The following is a 14,071-nucleotide window of genomic DNA, read 5'->3' as shown; positions in this document are numbered from 1 at the left end:
AAAAAAAAAAAGCCCTCCAGAGCCTTCATAATCAGAGGATGGCAAGATGGCTCAGCTCTTAAGCAGTTACTAGAACTTGGTCGTTTTGCTGGGTTCATTTTTTGCCTAGAAGTTGATTGGTGTATAGTTGTGTGCTAGGGAGGTAGCTGATAATGAGCATATAAAGAAATGTCATTTTGATTCTTTGTTCAAAGAACCAAATCTATGCATCTTAGCCTTATGTACAGAACTAGCTGGAGCTGATCCTTACCGTAGTGGTAAATTGATGAAACCCATTAGAAAGGCATGTCCTCATTCAGAATGTAAGGTGGATACCCAGGAGTGCTGTGCAAGGGAGCCATGGAGGCCTACCACTGGGTGCTGGGTGGGTGCTCAGGTTTGGAGCCCAAACTCAAAAAAGACAGGCTGGAGTACAGAAATGAGAAAGAGACAGGAACTGATGTCTACTTTCCAGACCTGGTTCTTGGAACCAACCAGGAAGTCCTGGGACTTGCTCTGGGGCCTTAGTTTTTGTTTGTTTGTTTGTTTTTTGGTTTTTGGTTTTTTTTTCTGGGACCCTGTGCATGTCAACACAGTCATTTCCTCTGCGTTCCAGCAAATGCACAGACTTCTCTCCCAGGACTCAGCATCTCTTCCCACACGTTGCAGGAAGGCCCTATAGGACCTAACCAATCAATGTGGTTCTCGAGTCCTTTATTTTAATTTTTGATCTATTCTGGGCTAATTGTAAGTTGTGGGCCTATGTGGGCTACAAAAGTGAGTCAGTACAATTACATAGGGTATGGTTCTGTTGGGCCTACAGCAGTACTCTTGTAAAACCTACAGGCATTTTTCCATTTTCTTACAGGGGCGACTTCCAGTCAAGTGGATGGCTCCTGAAGCCCTTTTTGATCGAGTTTACACTCATCAGAGTGATGTGTAAGTAACTTCTGTCTTTGGTTTATACATGGGTTGTGTTACAGAAGTATTACAGGTCCTACATGTTCATAGAAGGCATGAGAGTCGGGGCTCTCAGATGGCAGCAGTTTATGGTAGACTGGTGCCCATTGTTTGGTTACTGGTCTACCTACCTTTGGAAGGTGGAGACACCAGCCTCCTGCTGCTAGAGTAGAAGCACCTCCAGCTATCACAGATGGCAGACACTCACTCACCACTCTGTCTCATCTGTCAAGTGGGTGGTATGCTCTAAACTCCCTTTAAAGAAACACTCTTAACTGGGCCTGGAAGTGCATATGTACACCCTAGCACTCAGGAGGATCCTAGGTTCAAGACCAACCTAGACCACATGTAGTAAGTTCAAGGCTGGCCAGGAAAATGTAGTGTGAACCTATCTTTATAAAAATTAGAAAACAGAAAAGTCTGAAGCCCTTCCGATTGAGGAGTGTGTGATTCTTCTCAGTCCTGAGAGGTTGATTCTGGATAAGCATGCCCAGTCAGGATGACCCCCACATCTGCTAGTTGTGGTTACTATAATATTTTAAGTCCTTTTTTTTTTGTTTTTGTTTTTGTTTTTGTTTTTTTGTTTTTTTGAGACAGACTTTCTCTGTGTAGCCCTGGCTCTCCTGGAACTCACTCTGTAGACCAGGCTGGCCTCGAACTCAGAAATCTGCCTGCCTCTGCCTCCCAAGTGCTGGGATTAAAGGCGTGCACCACCACTGCCTGGCCATAATATTTTAAATCTTGTCTTTGCCTTTGATAACATTCTAGAAATACAGTAGAAATTATATAATATTTCTCTGATAACTCATATAAACTACTGTTAGAGCCAGGCTCCAACTGATATTATAGATTGGAGAATTTAGCTGAAAGATGTTATTGGGAGAAAGTGAATAAAAGATGCCTTTTTTTTTTTTGCCAGTTCCAGTGGGTCTATAATTATTTCAAAAGACAACAAGTTTTTTTTTTTTGTTTTGTTTTTGTTTTTGTGTTTTGCTTTTAATTGGAATGGACTGGATTTTTGTGTGTGTGTGTGTTTGGTTGGTTGGGTTTTTTTGTTTTTTAAGATTTCTGATACAGGCATTGCATCTACACCAGCATGCTTGGCCCCATCACTTGGCCCCATCAGCCTTGCTAGGAGGAAGAAGTCACAGTTCTTACTTGTGTGTGAATACGCAGAGGCTCTGGGCTGCTTTTGCCTACATCGTAGCCCTTGCTTGGGAGAAAACCAGGGACAGTGTCAGTGTTGAAGCTGGCCTTACAGAGTCAGTGTGCATGAATGTCCAGAACTACAGGACACAAATAACCTCTGATTCTCTGCTTGATTATATCATAGACTTGAGTGCCCCAAACTTGGTTGGGGGCAATCCAGATTTGATTCTCTGTGAAATCAATACAGAGGGCACCCTGAGAGGTCTTCTCACTCTCTGCTGTCTGATGCCCTTCTCTTGGGGCATGAAATTCCTCCATGCTAATCCCAGCCCTGTGCCACAGTGTCTGCCCTGCGAGTGCTCTGCCCACCATCTAGGGCAGACATCCTCTCACAGAGTCAGCTTTTCTGGCCTCATTCTGTCATCTGTAGATCCAGGTTCTTGTGTCAGCCACAAAGTAAGAGATGGGTGATTTAGGGAGAAGAAGCCTGAAGTCAAGGAGTCAAGACCCTCCCCTCCCACCTAACCCCCCCACTGCATGACTATCACCACATAAAAGACAAAGAGCTTTAAGAGACAGTGGTGGGGCTCTTTGTCTATCCATGGAAAATTCCATCAGACCATCCGCATGTCGTCCTCATTTAGGGAGGCTCCTTGGGGGGTCAGGAAAGGGCATGGAGAATGGATTGCGGGAGGGCTCATTTATCTATGGATGTAAGAAGTGAGTGGGTGTTTATTTTTTTTACTGACATGTTTAGGTTTCTGCAATCTGGACGCGTTACTAATGCTATGTTTTCTCTTTTCTTTGCAGCTGGTCCTTCGGGGTGTTAATGTGGGAGATCTTTACTTTAGGGGGCTCGCCCTACCCAGGGATTCCCGTGGAGGAACTTTTTAAGCTGCTCAAAGAGGGACACAGGATGGACAAGCCCACCAACTGCACCAATGAGCTGTAAGGGCTATAGCTACCCCTGCTGACAATGTAGTGGGCTCCCCACATCTGTCCTCTCTCCAGATGTGTCTTGGGTTCCTCAGTCTGCCATTTTCTAAACATGCTCTAAGCAGAAGAAGAATGGCTGGAGCTGCCTGGGTTCAATCCCAGTACTGAGATAGATACATACACAGACAACTATGGCTTATTCAAAAGAATGAGCAGCATCCTGCCAAAGTGCATGGGGTGGGCTTAAATCTGGCTGCCCATGGGAAGGGAGAGCCACATGGTGACAGGAACACTCTATAGGTCAGGTACTGAGCTAGGATGCTGTGTGGGGCTGCCCCTGTAAAATGTACATCGTTGTTCACAGCACTGACAATGCCAAGTTGGAAATGGGCCCCTTCCAAAGCACCTTTAGCCATTGATGATGGTCGTGACCGCTAGGCATGGTGGCTCATACCTATAAACTTAACATTATGGAGGGAGGCTGGAGCAGGAAGGCAAGGTTGAGGCCAGCCTGGGCCACAGAGTGAGGCCCTTTTCTCAATAAAATAAAGTGAAAATAAGTTAATTTTTAAAGAAGTGATGGGGATAGAGAGGTAGCTTATTTGGTAAAGTGATTACCACACAAACTTGAGGACTTGAGTTCATTCCTAACACCCACATAAAAAGCTGGGTGCAGTGATGTGTGTGTGCACTTGTAATCCTACAGACCGCAGAGGTGGAGACAGGTATCCTTGGGGCTTGCTAGCCAACCAGCCTAGCCTAAAACATCAAACTTCAAGTCTCAGTGAGGGGCTCTATTTCAAAGAATAAAGTAGATGGATTCTGAAGAACAGTATCCATGGGTGACCTCCAACCCCCAAATGTATGTGTGTGTGTGTGCAAGAACAAAAAAATAGAGAGGAAAAGAAAGTTGCCATTCCATCAACCACACTTCCTCAGATTGAATGGGTTGCTGTGTTTGCTTACCCATATTTTAAATCAGGGAACTCCAAGTTTATCCTGGTGCCATCACTGGGGTACCATTTCTGAGTATGAAAATGTGAGCCTGTTTCTAGGAATGCCTTCCTCACACTCTAAGAGAAATTGTGTTGTGTTAATGACGCGTGCCTTGTGCAGTGAGGTGCCGCCCCTCCTCTCGGGCAAACTAAGAAAGTGATTGTCCCAGAGACGGCCTTCTAGTGTGTGCTTCTTCATGGGGATTTTAGAGCAGTAATCCCATGAGCACTTTCTGGTGTACAGTGGAGGGCTAATGAATGGCCACTTTTTATAGCGTATTATATAAAGGCATTTATTGTGTGCCCCATGTTCCTGTCACTTTTTCTAACATAGAGGGTCTGTCGAAACTCATAATCAAGATAAGGTGGGAAGCTCGGACTGCCCCAAGAGTTGATCAGGAAGTTAGTGTAAAGCTCTGTGGTGGCAGATTAGTTTGCATAAACCTTCAAGTTGTGGTTTCTGAACATTTTTTTTATTTAAACTGAGGAGCTTTTGTTAACAGACTTTTTAAAACAAAACCCAAAGTGTATGTAGTTCAGGCGGGAGTGTTTGGGGAGGGAGAAAGGAGGCAGGCTGTAAACCTGTCTCCTTCCACTCTCTAGAAGATTCTGAAAAATATCCAGTACTGTAGTAGGTCACACTGTCACAGAGATAACAGTGAAGCACACAGACAAACAGACACACACACAGACACACAGACACAGACACACACCTGTCTAGGTACAGAACCGCCCTCCTATAACATTCTGGATGCAGAGATGTTTCTGTAATGGTAGTGTTTGTATAGTTATATTTTCTTATCTAGGGCATGTCTCTATGCCACCTGTTAAAAGCAATCATGTCTGTACACCACATGCTTAATGACATAAGCTGACCAGAGAAATCCTTTTCGCAGGTACATGATGATGAGGGATTGCTGGCATGCTGTACCCTCACAGAGACCCACATTCAAGCAGTTGGTTGAAGACTTGGATCGAATTCTGACTCTCACAACCAATGAGGTAAAAGCGTCCCTCCAGAAGCTCAGAGACCCTGCTTGGCTCAGGAGATGCTTGTTTGTTGAACACAAGCTCCAGTGTTGGAGTTGGTAGCCCCCACCATTTTTAGGGTCAGGCAGAGTTAAACCGTGTGCTCCATTTCAGTCAGTGTTTTTTTTTTGTTTGTTTGTTTTGTTTTTTTGTTTTTTTTTTCCCTCTCAGAACTGAACTTTGAGAACTCTGACTCACAAGGCTAGAGGCTGAGGCCCAGGGTGTCTGTGTAGACAGAGGAAGAGGTGGAAATGTTTTGTGGTAGCATTTTGGTGTGCGTGGGAAGGTGCCGGCATGTAACATGTGCCCCAGATTCCATGTCCTGTCGGTTAGTGTGAATGCTGCTTATGCTCAGCGGCTGACCAACTTGATGGAAGGCAGTGACATTCTGTCCTTTCCACGTGTCGCTTGCCTTATGCGAGCCTGTCTGGGAAGGCATGTGGCTTGGATCTTTCTGTGTGACATGTGTGTCATACATATCATGTGTGACTTACATTATATAATTCTCTTATAAGTGACAGGATTTTTAAGTGACAGTTGGTGCCTGTAGTTAAGATATTTATCATAGGGGTGGGGTTGAGGGGTGGGTAGCCAGTTGTCAGCAGTGTGCTAGCTACACAAGCATGGGTTGATACCCAGCACTCATACTGAAAAGCCTGCTGTGGTGGGGTTTCCTTGTAATACCAGCATTGGGGAGGCAGAGAATAGTGGATCCCTAGAATTCAATAGTCAGCTAACCTAACGTAGTAGGCAGGCTTCAAGTCCCAAGAGAGCCCCTGTCTCATAAAACACGGCTTCTACATGCATGTACACTCGAATCCATGTAAATACACACATCAAATATTTTATTTTCTCTATAATTTATGCCAACCAAAGATATCATTTTCTGTTACTCTTTGCCTAAATATAGCCCTGTCTCTGTCTCCAACATAAACTGAACAGTCTTTAGGGTTTTAGAAGGAATATTCTATGAACAGGTAGGCCCACACAGTCCACGGAAACCCATGATAGAAACTGTACATGAATTTTGAGATATTCTCTGAGCCAAGCAATACTCCCTCCCAAAGAAAAGGTGGATGCAGTTGTTCTCACAATAATAAAATAGTTTTTGAATCTCCTAAATACTTAAGAGGAAAAGAATACAGTTAATTTCTGATTCAAAAAACAAATAGAGCGATTAAAAAGACAAAGAAAAAGAGCCCAGTGTGGAGATATAAAGCCGAATGTGGCAACCCTATCTTGTACTCTTGGCTGTGGCGTGTGCTGGATAAAGGGAGAGCTTGCATTTAAATGAACACAGCTGACCTTCAGAAGTTGAAAGGAAAGGAATAGTTCAAGGGGGGAGGGAAAAAAGCCAACTTTCTTCTCCTGCCAAAACTGTTGTTTCTAGCCTAAGTTCCTTTAACCCTAGGCTTGGAATCCAGTGATCTCCACCCCCCCACCCCCACCACCCCGCCACCCCCAGTCAGATCTGAAAGTACAGCTTCATTTAGAAACTGGGAAGGGCAATAGGCTTTTCATTTAATGATCCCAGGTCCATACTCAAAGTTATGTATTGATATATTTATTCTTAAAGGGGGACCCATTCCTACTGAGCTTTATATGCCTATTCTAAAATAAGAAAGCAGAATGCCATATTGCCTAACGGATATAAAAATCGAAGTTTCTTTCCTTCTTAAAATCATTACCACATGCTTAAGAAAAATGGTTCCATTTAGGACAAAATTTCATTTTTATCATTGTAAGCAAAAAGTCCTCTTTTGATGTGGTGGGTGTGTTTGTTTCTGGTTGTGCGGTTAATGCTGATGTTGTTGGAGCTGATACATCCCCTTTCTTGGATGGCGATTCTTTCTCTTGCCAACCCTAGTGATGAATTATAGTGGTTTTCGTCTTTTAAATCATTTGGTCGCCAGCATTCCATGGGCTCTCTGCTGATAACACTGAGGCTGTTTGTGCTGTAGTCTGCGCTTTTTGCCCCCTCTCAGAAAAACCATATGTCATAGAGGAGTTGCTGGCTATTGGGTACATAAGCAAAGCCACCCTATTGTGCCAGTGCTTTAGGCAGTGAGACAAGAAAGGCCCCTGGTTAGAAATCTTATCAGGGCTGGGAACGTAACTCAGTTGATAAGAACGCTTGCTTAGTGTGCACACAGCCCTGGGTTCAATCCCCCAGCACTACATAAACTGAGCATGGTTGCACACACCTGTAATCCCAGCACTGAGAGAGATAGATGCAGGATTAGAAGTTCAAGGTTCTCCTTAGCCACATAGTATTGGTAGGCAGCCTGGAACACTTGAGACCATTACAGGAAGGAAGGAGGGAGGGAGAGATGGAGGGAGGGAGGGAGGGAGGGAGGAGACAGCTATACAGAGAAAGAGCAGTGAGAGAGAGAGAGAGAGATGCAGGAGACACAGACAGAGACATAACAGAGACACAGTGAGAGAGACAGAAAGACACACAGAGACAGAGACACAAACACACAGAGAGACATAGAGAGAAATCTTTTCCAGTTTCGTCCAGGGTCAGTTAGTAAATACTTTCTGTAAGGCCCAGAGAGTAAACATTTTCAGCTTCAAGGCCATATGGTCTCTGTCGAGACTGCCATTCTAGCATGAAAGCAGCTACAACTCTATGTAAATAAATGAGTTGTCTGTGTTCCACTAAACTTTATGGACTCTGAAATTGGAAAATTTATATAATTTCATATAAATTTATAGCATTTCGTGTCATCGGCTGCTGTAAGATATGACTCAATTTGATTTTTCTACTAGCCATGTACAAATGTTGAGAAGTCGCCTTAGTTCATGGGCCAAACAGAAACACACATGGGCTGGAGCCCTGCCCTGAGTTGGAGGAAGAGAGTGACCGTGACCCAAAGGGACCTCAGTAGCAGCCAGGGATGCTTTGGGGAGCAGAGAAACTTTTATGAACTTCACGGTTTCAATACTGAAACTTCCCTTTCCCTAGACTTCCTTTGACAGCCCATTATGGGTTTAACATCCATGAGGGTAGCCAAGCCTTTCCCTAACCTGTTCATGTTGCTTACTCTGGAGCTCCTGAGGGTAATGGATTACATCTGCTAAAGTGTGCAACAAATGAAGACACCTTCCCCCTAAATGATCCTAGAAATGACAACTGTAGAAAAGTGTCCAGAAAATACATATTCATGTCCTGGCTTTGTAAAGGGTTCTTTGTTGGGTTTACTTCACTGGGTTTTAAACTTCAACTAGTGAAGAGGGCTATATGTAGTAGGTCACCTAGGTCCTAGAGGCAGAGTGGGCCCAGCTGACTGCCTACTACCAGCAGTTCACTGAGTTTTATAGTCTGCTGCTTGCTGGTGGTTTATAGATGCCGTGTTGTAAGAGAAAAGTTCAGGGCAGCCTGGAGTGAATGGAGTTGGGGTATCAGAGAGATCTTTGTGCAGTGGGGTGAGCTGGGCTTCTGGAAACCTTCCTGGGGGGGTCCCTTCCCAAATCTGATAGCGATGTCTCAGGAGCTTCTGTTTAAAATGAGATTCTTCTCTTCCCTTCTTTGCAGGAATACTTGGACCTCAGTCAGCCTCTCGAACCGTATTCACCTTGTTACCCTGACCCAAGGTGAAATAAAACGTCTCTCTTCCCTTCTTGCAGGAATACTTGGATCTCACCCAGCCTCTCGAACAGTATTCTCCTAGTTACCCCGACACAAGGAGCTCTTGTTCTTCAGGGGACGATTCTGTGTTTTCTCCAGACCCCATGCCTTATGAACCCTGCCTGCCTCAGTATCCACACATAAACGGCAGTGTTAAAACATGAGAGAACGTGTCTTCCTGTCTCCAAACAGGACAGCACCAGGAACCTACTTACACTGAGCAGAGAGGCTGTGCCTCCAGAGCGCGTGACACGCCTCCACTTGTATATATGGATCAGAGGAGTAAATAGTGGGAAGCATACTTGTCACGTGTGTAAAGATTTATACAGTTGGAAACATGTTACCTTCCCAGGAGAGGAGGACTGTTTGCTGAGAAGTGGACAGCCACAAGCCACCACGCCACCCTCTCTGACCTACCGTGTATGCTGGCTGGGCCCCAGTGGGACTCAAGGCAGACAGGTGTTCTGCCTTCCTTGTTAATTTTGTAATAATTGGAGAAGATATATGTCAGCACACACTTACAGAGCACAAACGCAGTATATAGGTGCTGGATGTATGTAAATATATTCAAATTATGTATAAATATATATTATATATTTACAAGGAATTATTTTTTGTATTGATTTTAAATGGATGTCCTGATGCACCTAGAAAAATTGGTCTCTCTTTTTTTTAAATAGATATTTGCTAAATGCTGTTCTTAGAGTTTCTTAATTTTCACCGAGCAGAGGTGGGAAAATACTTTTGCTTTCAGGGAAAATGGTGTCACATTAATTTATTAACGAATTGGTAATATACGAAACAATTAATCATCTATAGTTTTTTTTTTTTTTTGTAATTTAAGTGGCATTTCTATGCAGGCAGCACAGAGGACTAGTTAATCTATTGCTTGGACTTAACTGGTTTTGGATCCTTTGAGAAGAGAAATATTTACGATATATGACTAATTTGGGGGGAAATGATGTTTTGATTTATTTGTGTTTCAACTCTGCTGTCCAGTGATTATGTCTAGACACCTCAATGCCCACATTTCAAGAAACCTGTTAAACTCTGTCACCCCGTTGTAACAACTAACCAGACTTCCCAAGACAAATGGTACCAGTGTCCTCACCCCGAGATGCCTTAATCCACTTCTCTGGAGAACAGACTTCCATCGGAATGAGAGCAGGGTGGGGCTCATCTGGCAACTGGCCCTCTGCCTGAGTTATACGTCCATCACATTTGCCTTGCTTCTCCTCTCTAAGTTTTAATAACAGCTTCAGGTTCTTCAGCATCAAAAGCCCTTTGGAGAATCTCCATCCTCTCATAGAATATCAAAAGCCCAGCATCATTCTGTTGAGAGTTTGGGACCTCCTTCCATCTTCTTAAGGGTTTGCTTCTGGCTTCTACCCACTTCTGACAAGACCTCACCTCGCAAAAAGATCTGGCCCAATAGCTACATCCGACAAGATAACGCTTATTGTTGATTTCCGTTTTCAAGTATTGTGTTTTGCTTTGGATACACCCACTCACTTTGCTACAGTCGTGCGACATGAATGCAGATTACACTGATTTTATGTGTTTTGAAATTGGAGAAAGTATTTAATAAAACCTGTTAATTTTTATACTGACAATAAAAATGTTTCTACAGATATTAATGTTAACAAGACAAAATAAATGTCACGCAGCTTATTTTTTTAATACTCGTGTCTTACCAAATGGTTTCCTGCGCTTGGAGGTGTGGACAGTACTTGGTGGTGTGGATGCACAGGAGGCAAAGCTGGCAGGCCACACATTGGGGTGACTTTCCAGGGAGGTTGCCTGGGACAGGTTAATCAATGAGAAACCAGAAGTTGATTCAGCCCTGGATAGGCTACTTCCCGTCATCTCAACAGAGGAAGGCATCATTCTTCTTGGCTCCTTCGAAAGACTTTCCAGAGGAGCATCACAGAGGAGACCTTAAAGATGATTGAAAGATGGGGAGGTATCAATGACAAGACTCAGATTGGCTAGGACCTACCACTTTCTAGGCTACCCTCCTTATAATGCACACAGAGAGAATGCATTTCCTGCCACTAAAACTGAGTGTTTTTCTTGTCTGCACATAAGGGATCTAGGACCTACAAACTTCCATTATATTTGCTTAGGAACAGCTTCTTCACTGAGACAGGGAGATGCAGAGATGGAGCTGCAGTGGTGTGGGGCTGATGGTTACTAAATGGTGCCGTCTCTCTGTCCTGCTGTCCTGCTGTCTCTGTTGGGCTTGGGTCATGGGTGAAGCAAAGGCACCAGGAGGTTGGCATTTGGTTCTGGTCTGTGCTTCTGTTTCTTATTAGTAGAGCAAGGTAATGACCCCACCAAAAGAATGTGAGTAAAAAAATAAAGTATGTGGGCTGGGCTGTAGCTCAGCCATCCAGTGTTTGCTTTATAAGCTTTAGGCACTGGGTTCCATCTCCAGCAGAGCATTAAGAAAGGGTGTGAAAACAGTCACCTGGGTGCAGGCTGCTTATGCTGCTGGCTGGCTATTCCCATCATTGGATGCCCTCTGCATAGGGCAGAGTGGACCTGCTGCTGATGTAGGTGTATTTAAGCCCAGGCTCGGGAGCTAATGTTCATTTGTCTCTGGGCAGATCAGCCTTGCACATCTCCCAGGACACTGTGGCTTCAATCCTAGAGACTACTGTGGAAACTGCTCTGCTTCTCTGTTTCAGGGAACTGTGTCAGCAGGAATCCCAAAGCAGTTATTGGTGATTTTAGTTTTAGAATTACTTTGAGAGATTTGTCACGGAGAGAAAGAAAATAGGACATTCATGAAAAAGATAGTAAATAGCTTTTCTTTTCTTTTTCTAAAACCTGCCCTAAAGAAATACAACACAGAGCTTGTTGAGAATCCTGGAGTTTAGGGCCACTTCCCAATACTGAAAGAAAGCTTTGGGAAGTAGAAGTAGATGGTTGTCAGGGAACCAGGAAATTATCTGTGAAGAACTAAAAGATGGCAGGTATTTGGGGTGTGAACTGGGCCCTGTTTCCAGGTAGAAAGGGCACATATAGAAGGGTGTCTTGGCTAGCAGTGGTGATGCACGCCTTTAATCCCAGCAGTTGGGGGGCAGAAGCAGGTGGATTTCTGAGTTCGAGGCCAGCCTGGTCTATAGCATGAGTCCCAGCACAACCAGGGCTACACAGAGAAACCCTGTCTCAACAAGCAAACAAACAAAAAACCCAAAACAAACAAACAAAACAAACAAAAAAAGAAGGGTGTCTTAAAGTCTCATGTTAATTGTGGCCTGTCATGGTGATGGGACGATGGACTATAAAGACAGCTCAGTTGGTTCCTTGGGCATGAGGGGGGCGTCCCTTGTCCACTGCTTAGCCTCTTCACTATCTGATGTTGGAGAATCTTCCTGAACCTCACACTCAGGAAATGAAAATAAGTTCACAGTACAGTGTCATTACAGATGTGTGCAGCTGTGGATCAAAGTCCCAACACCATTCTGAAGTGGCACTGCCAGCTTGTCCAGGCTAATAAATGTTTCTAGAACATTCCAGAGTGCTTAGCTCGTGCAGATAGAAACTTGAAACTGAACTGCAGGTTTCTAAGAGTCACCCGAATGGGAAACAGTCTAAACAACTAAGACCATGGCTCTGCCTGGTGCCATAGGAAGGCCTGGCAAACAGGCTGGAGTAGAATCAACTGGCATGCTTTGTACACCTTGGTTGTCCCGGGTTCTATCTGGACATTCAACATAGGTCTCATCATAAGGATTATTTGTAGGCGCTTATCTCCGGCAGATGGTCCCTCTCTTCCTGGAGACTTTTTATGCATGCTAGTGGTTTTTGTAAAGTATATTCACAGTGTCATACAACCATCATTACCACAATACCTGAATGTCTTCAGATTTAATTCCAAGTTTCCAAAAGGAAACCCAGTACTCATTAGCAGCCTTTCCAAACTCTTCCTAGCAATGTTCTCTGACGAGACAGTTCACACACTTTGGGTCCTACTGCTGGTGACCTTTGTGTCTGGTTTCATTTATTTAGCATAAGGTTCATTCATATTGCAGCATGTCTCAGTGTGTCATCTTTATTTCTAAATTATATTCTGTTGCGTGGCTATATTGCATTATTCACTTATTGATGGACTTTATGAATAACAAACAGTGCTTTTTAGCATCTATCAATAGTTGTTTGGGTTTTTTGTTTTGTTCTGTTTTTTGCCTTTGTTTTTGGTGGTAGTGGTAGTTGGGGGTGGTTCATCTGTTTTGATTTCTCTTGGGCATAGGCCTAGGGGTAGAATTGCTGGGTCATAGGATAACTTCATGTCTGAACTTTTGAGGAATTATCATCTCATTTCCTAAGTAGTTGTCCTGTTTTGTGTTCCCACTAACAATGTGCCAATGTTTCCACATCCTTGATAACACTTGTTGTCATCTATGTTTTTATTATTGTATCCTTGTAGGCATGAAGTGTCTGCTTTCTGGATTTCATACTTGAAGGGGTGGGTACCACTCAGATCATGGGTCAAGGGCATATACTATCTTACTGGGATTTTCAGAAAAGGCTACTGCCTTCCAAATGATTTGGTCTGCCTTCCACATTTACAGTTAGTTTCAGTAATTGGGAAGTCTCGTGGGTACTCGTGGAATGGAAAGGCTGAGTGTTGCTGATCTAGCAACACTGATATAGCAGCCATTACAACCTTAGCCAGAGTGGTTGTGGCTTACCCTCTTCCCCAGAGACACTCACTTGAGTTTCCAGCTCTTCCCTTCCCTCCTGTACTTTTCTCTCAACTGTATGTTCTACCCCAGCTGCACATGGTCTTGGGAGAGTATAGGTTAACTGAAGGGGCTATTCTGCAGATAATGAGGAAGTTGTTATCCATGCTGGGTAACTTTGGTGATGTAACCATCAAATGGAATTCACCTAAACTCCTGTAAGAAATCCTTCACCCATGCTCCTGTAGTAAGCCCAGTAGATTATCAGACTTGGGTAAGAATGTTTCCTTAGTCTGTTTCTGGTGTAGTCTCTAGGGGGAGGAGGCATTTGACTGTGTGGGCCCAGGAAAGGCCACATAATACTGACATGTCAAATAATTCCATCCTTCCCCTCCTGGCTGAGAGATGCCAGCACTTGACGGTAAGAGACTCTTGTTCATCTCTACCTCGAATCCCCAGTTTTCTTCCAAATATAGCCTGGCAACCTTGAGTATCCTGTGGGGACTGATAAATGTGCCATTGCTTATGTATGCACATGGGAGTCCTCCAGCCTGTGTTTTGATGTTATTTATTTATTATTTTGATGTTTTTAAGAGATGAAAGCAGAGCTTATCTCCTCTCACAGTTCATCCTAGGAAGCCTTGAAGGGAGTTGGCAGACTATTCTGGGCAAGGACAGGAGAAACCTTCCACATCTTACAT

General features: G+C 43.9%; 1 protein-coding gene across 13 annotated transcripts in view; it reads left to right on the top strand.

Annotated features, from left to right (window-relative positions):
- The window catches only part of Fgfr2 (fibroblast growth factor receptor 2), a 104,592-nt gene extending 94,282 nt beyond the window's left edge, over positions 1–10,310 (top strand). For 12 of the 13 annotated variants that reach the window (XM_031388520.1, XM_031388517.1, XM_031388515.1 and 9 more), the window contains 4 exons: positions 848–918; positions 2,899–3,036; positions 4,916–5,021; positions 8,679–10,310. In XM_031388520.1, coding sequence (XP_031244380.1) covers positions 848–918; positions 2,899–3,036; positions 4,916–5,021; positions 8,679–8,843 — 480 coding nt within the window. In that variant the 3' untranslated portion in view covers positions 8,844–10,310. Of the gene's footprint in view, positions 1–847; positions 919–2,898; positions 3,037–4,915; positions 5,022–8,586 lie in introns of all 13 variants that reach the window. The other variant, XM_031388511.1, reaches the window with a different exon arrangement.
- Positions 10,311–14,071: the final 3,761 nt, after the last annotated feature.

The sequence above is a fragment of the Mastomys coucha genome, unplaced genomic scaffold (genome assembly GCF_008632895.1).
Source record: "Mastomys coucha isolate ucsf_1 unplaced genomic scaffold, UCSF_Mcou_1 pScaffold21, whole genome shotgun sequence".
NCBI classification, from domain to species: Eukaryota; Metazoa; Chordata; class Mammalia; order Rodentia; family Muridae; genus Mastomys; species Mastomys coucha.
Note: the sequence above shows the minus strand (reverse complement) of the source record. Positions and strands in the feature narration are given on the sequence as shown.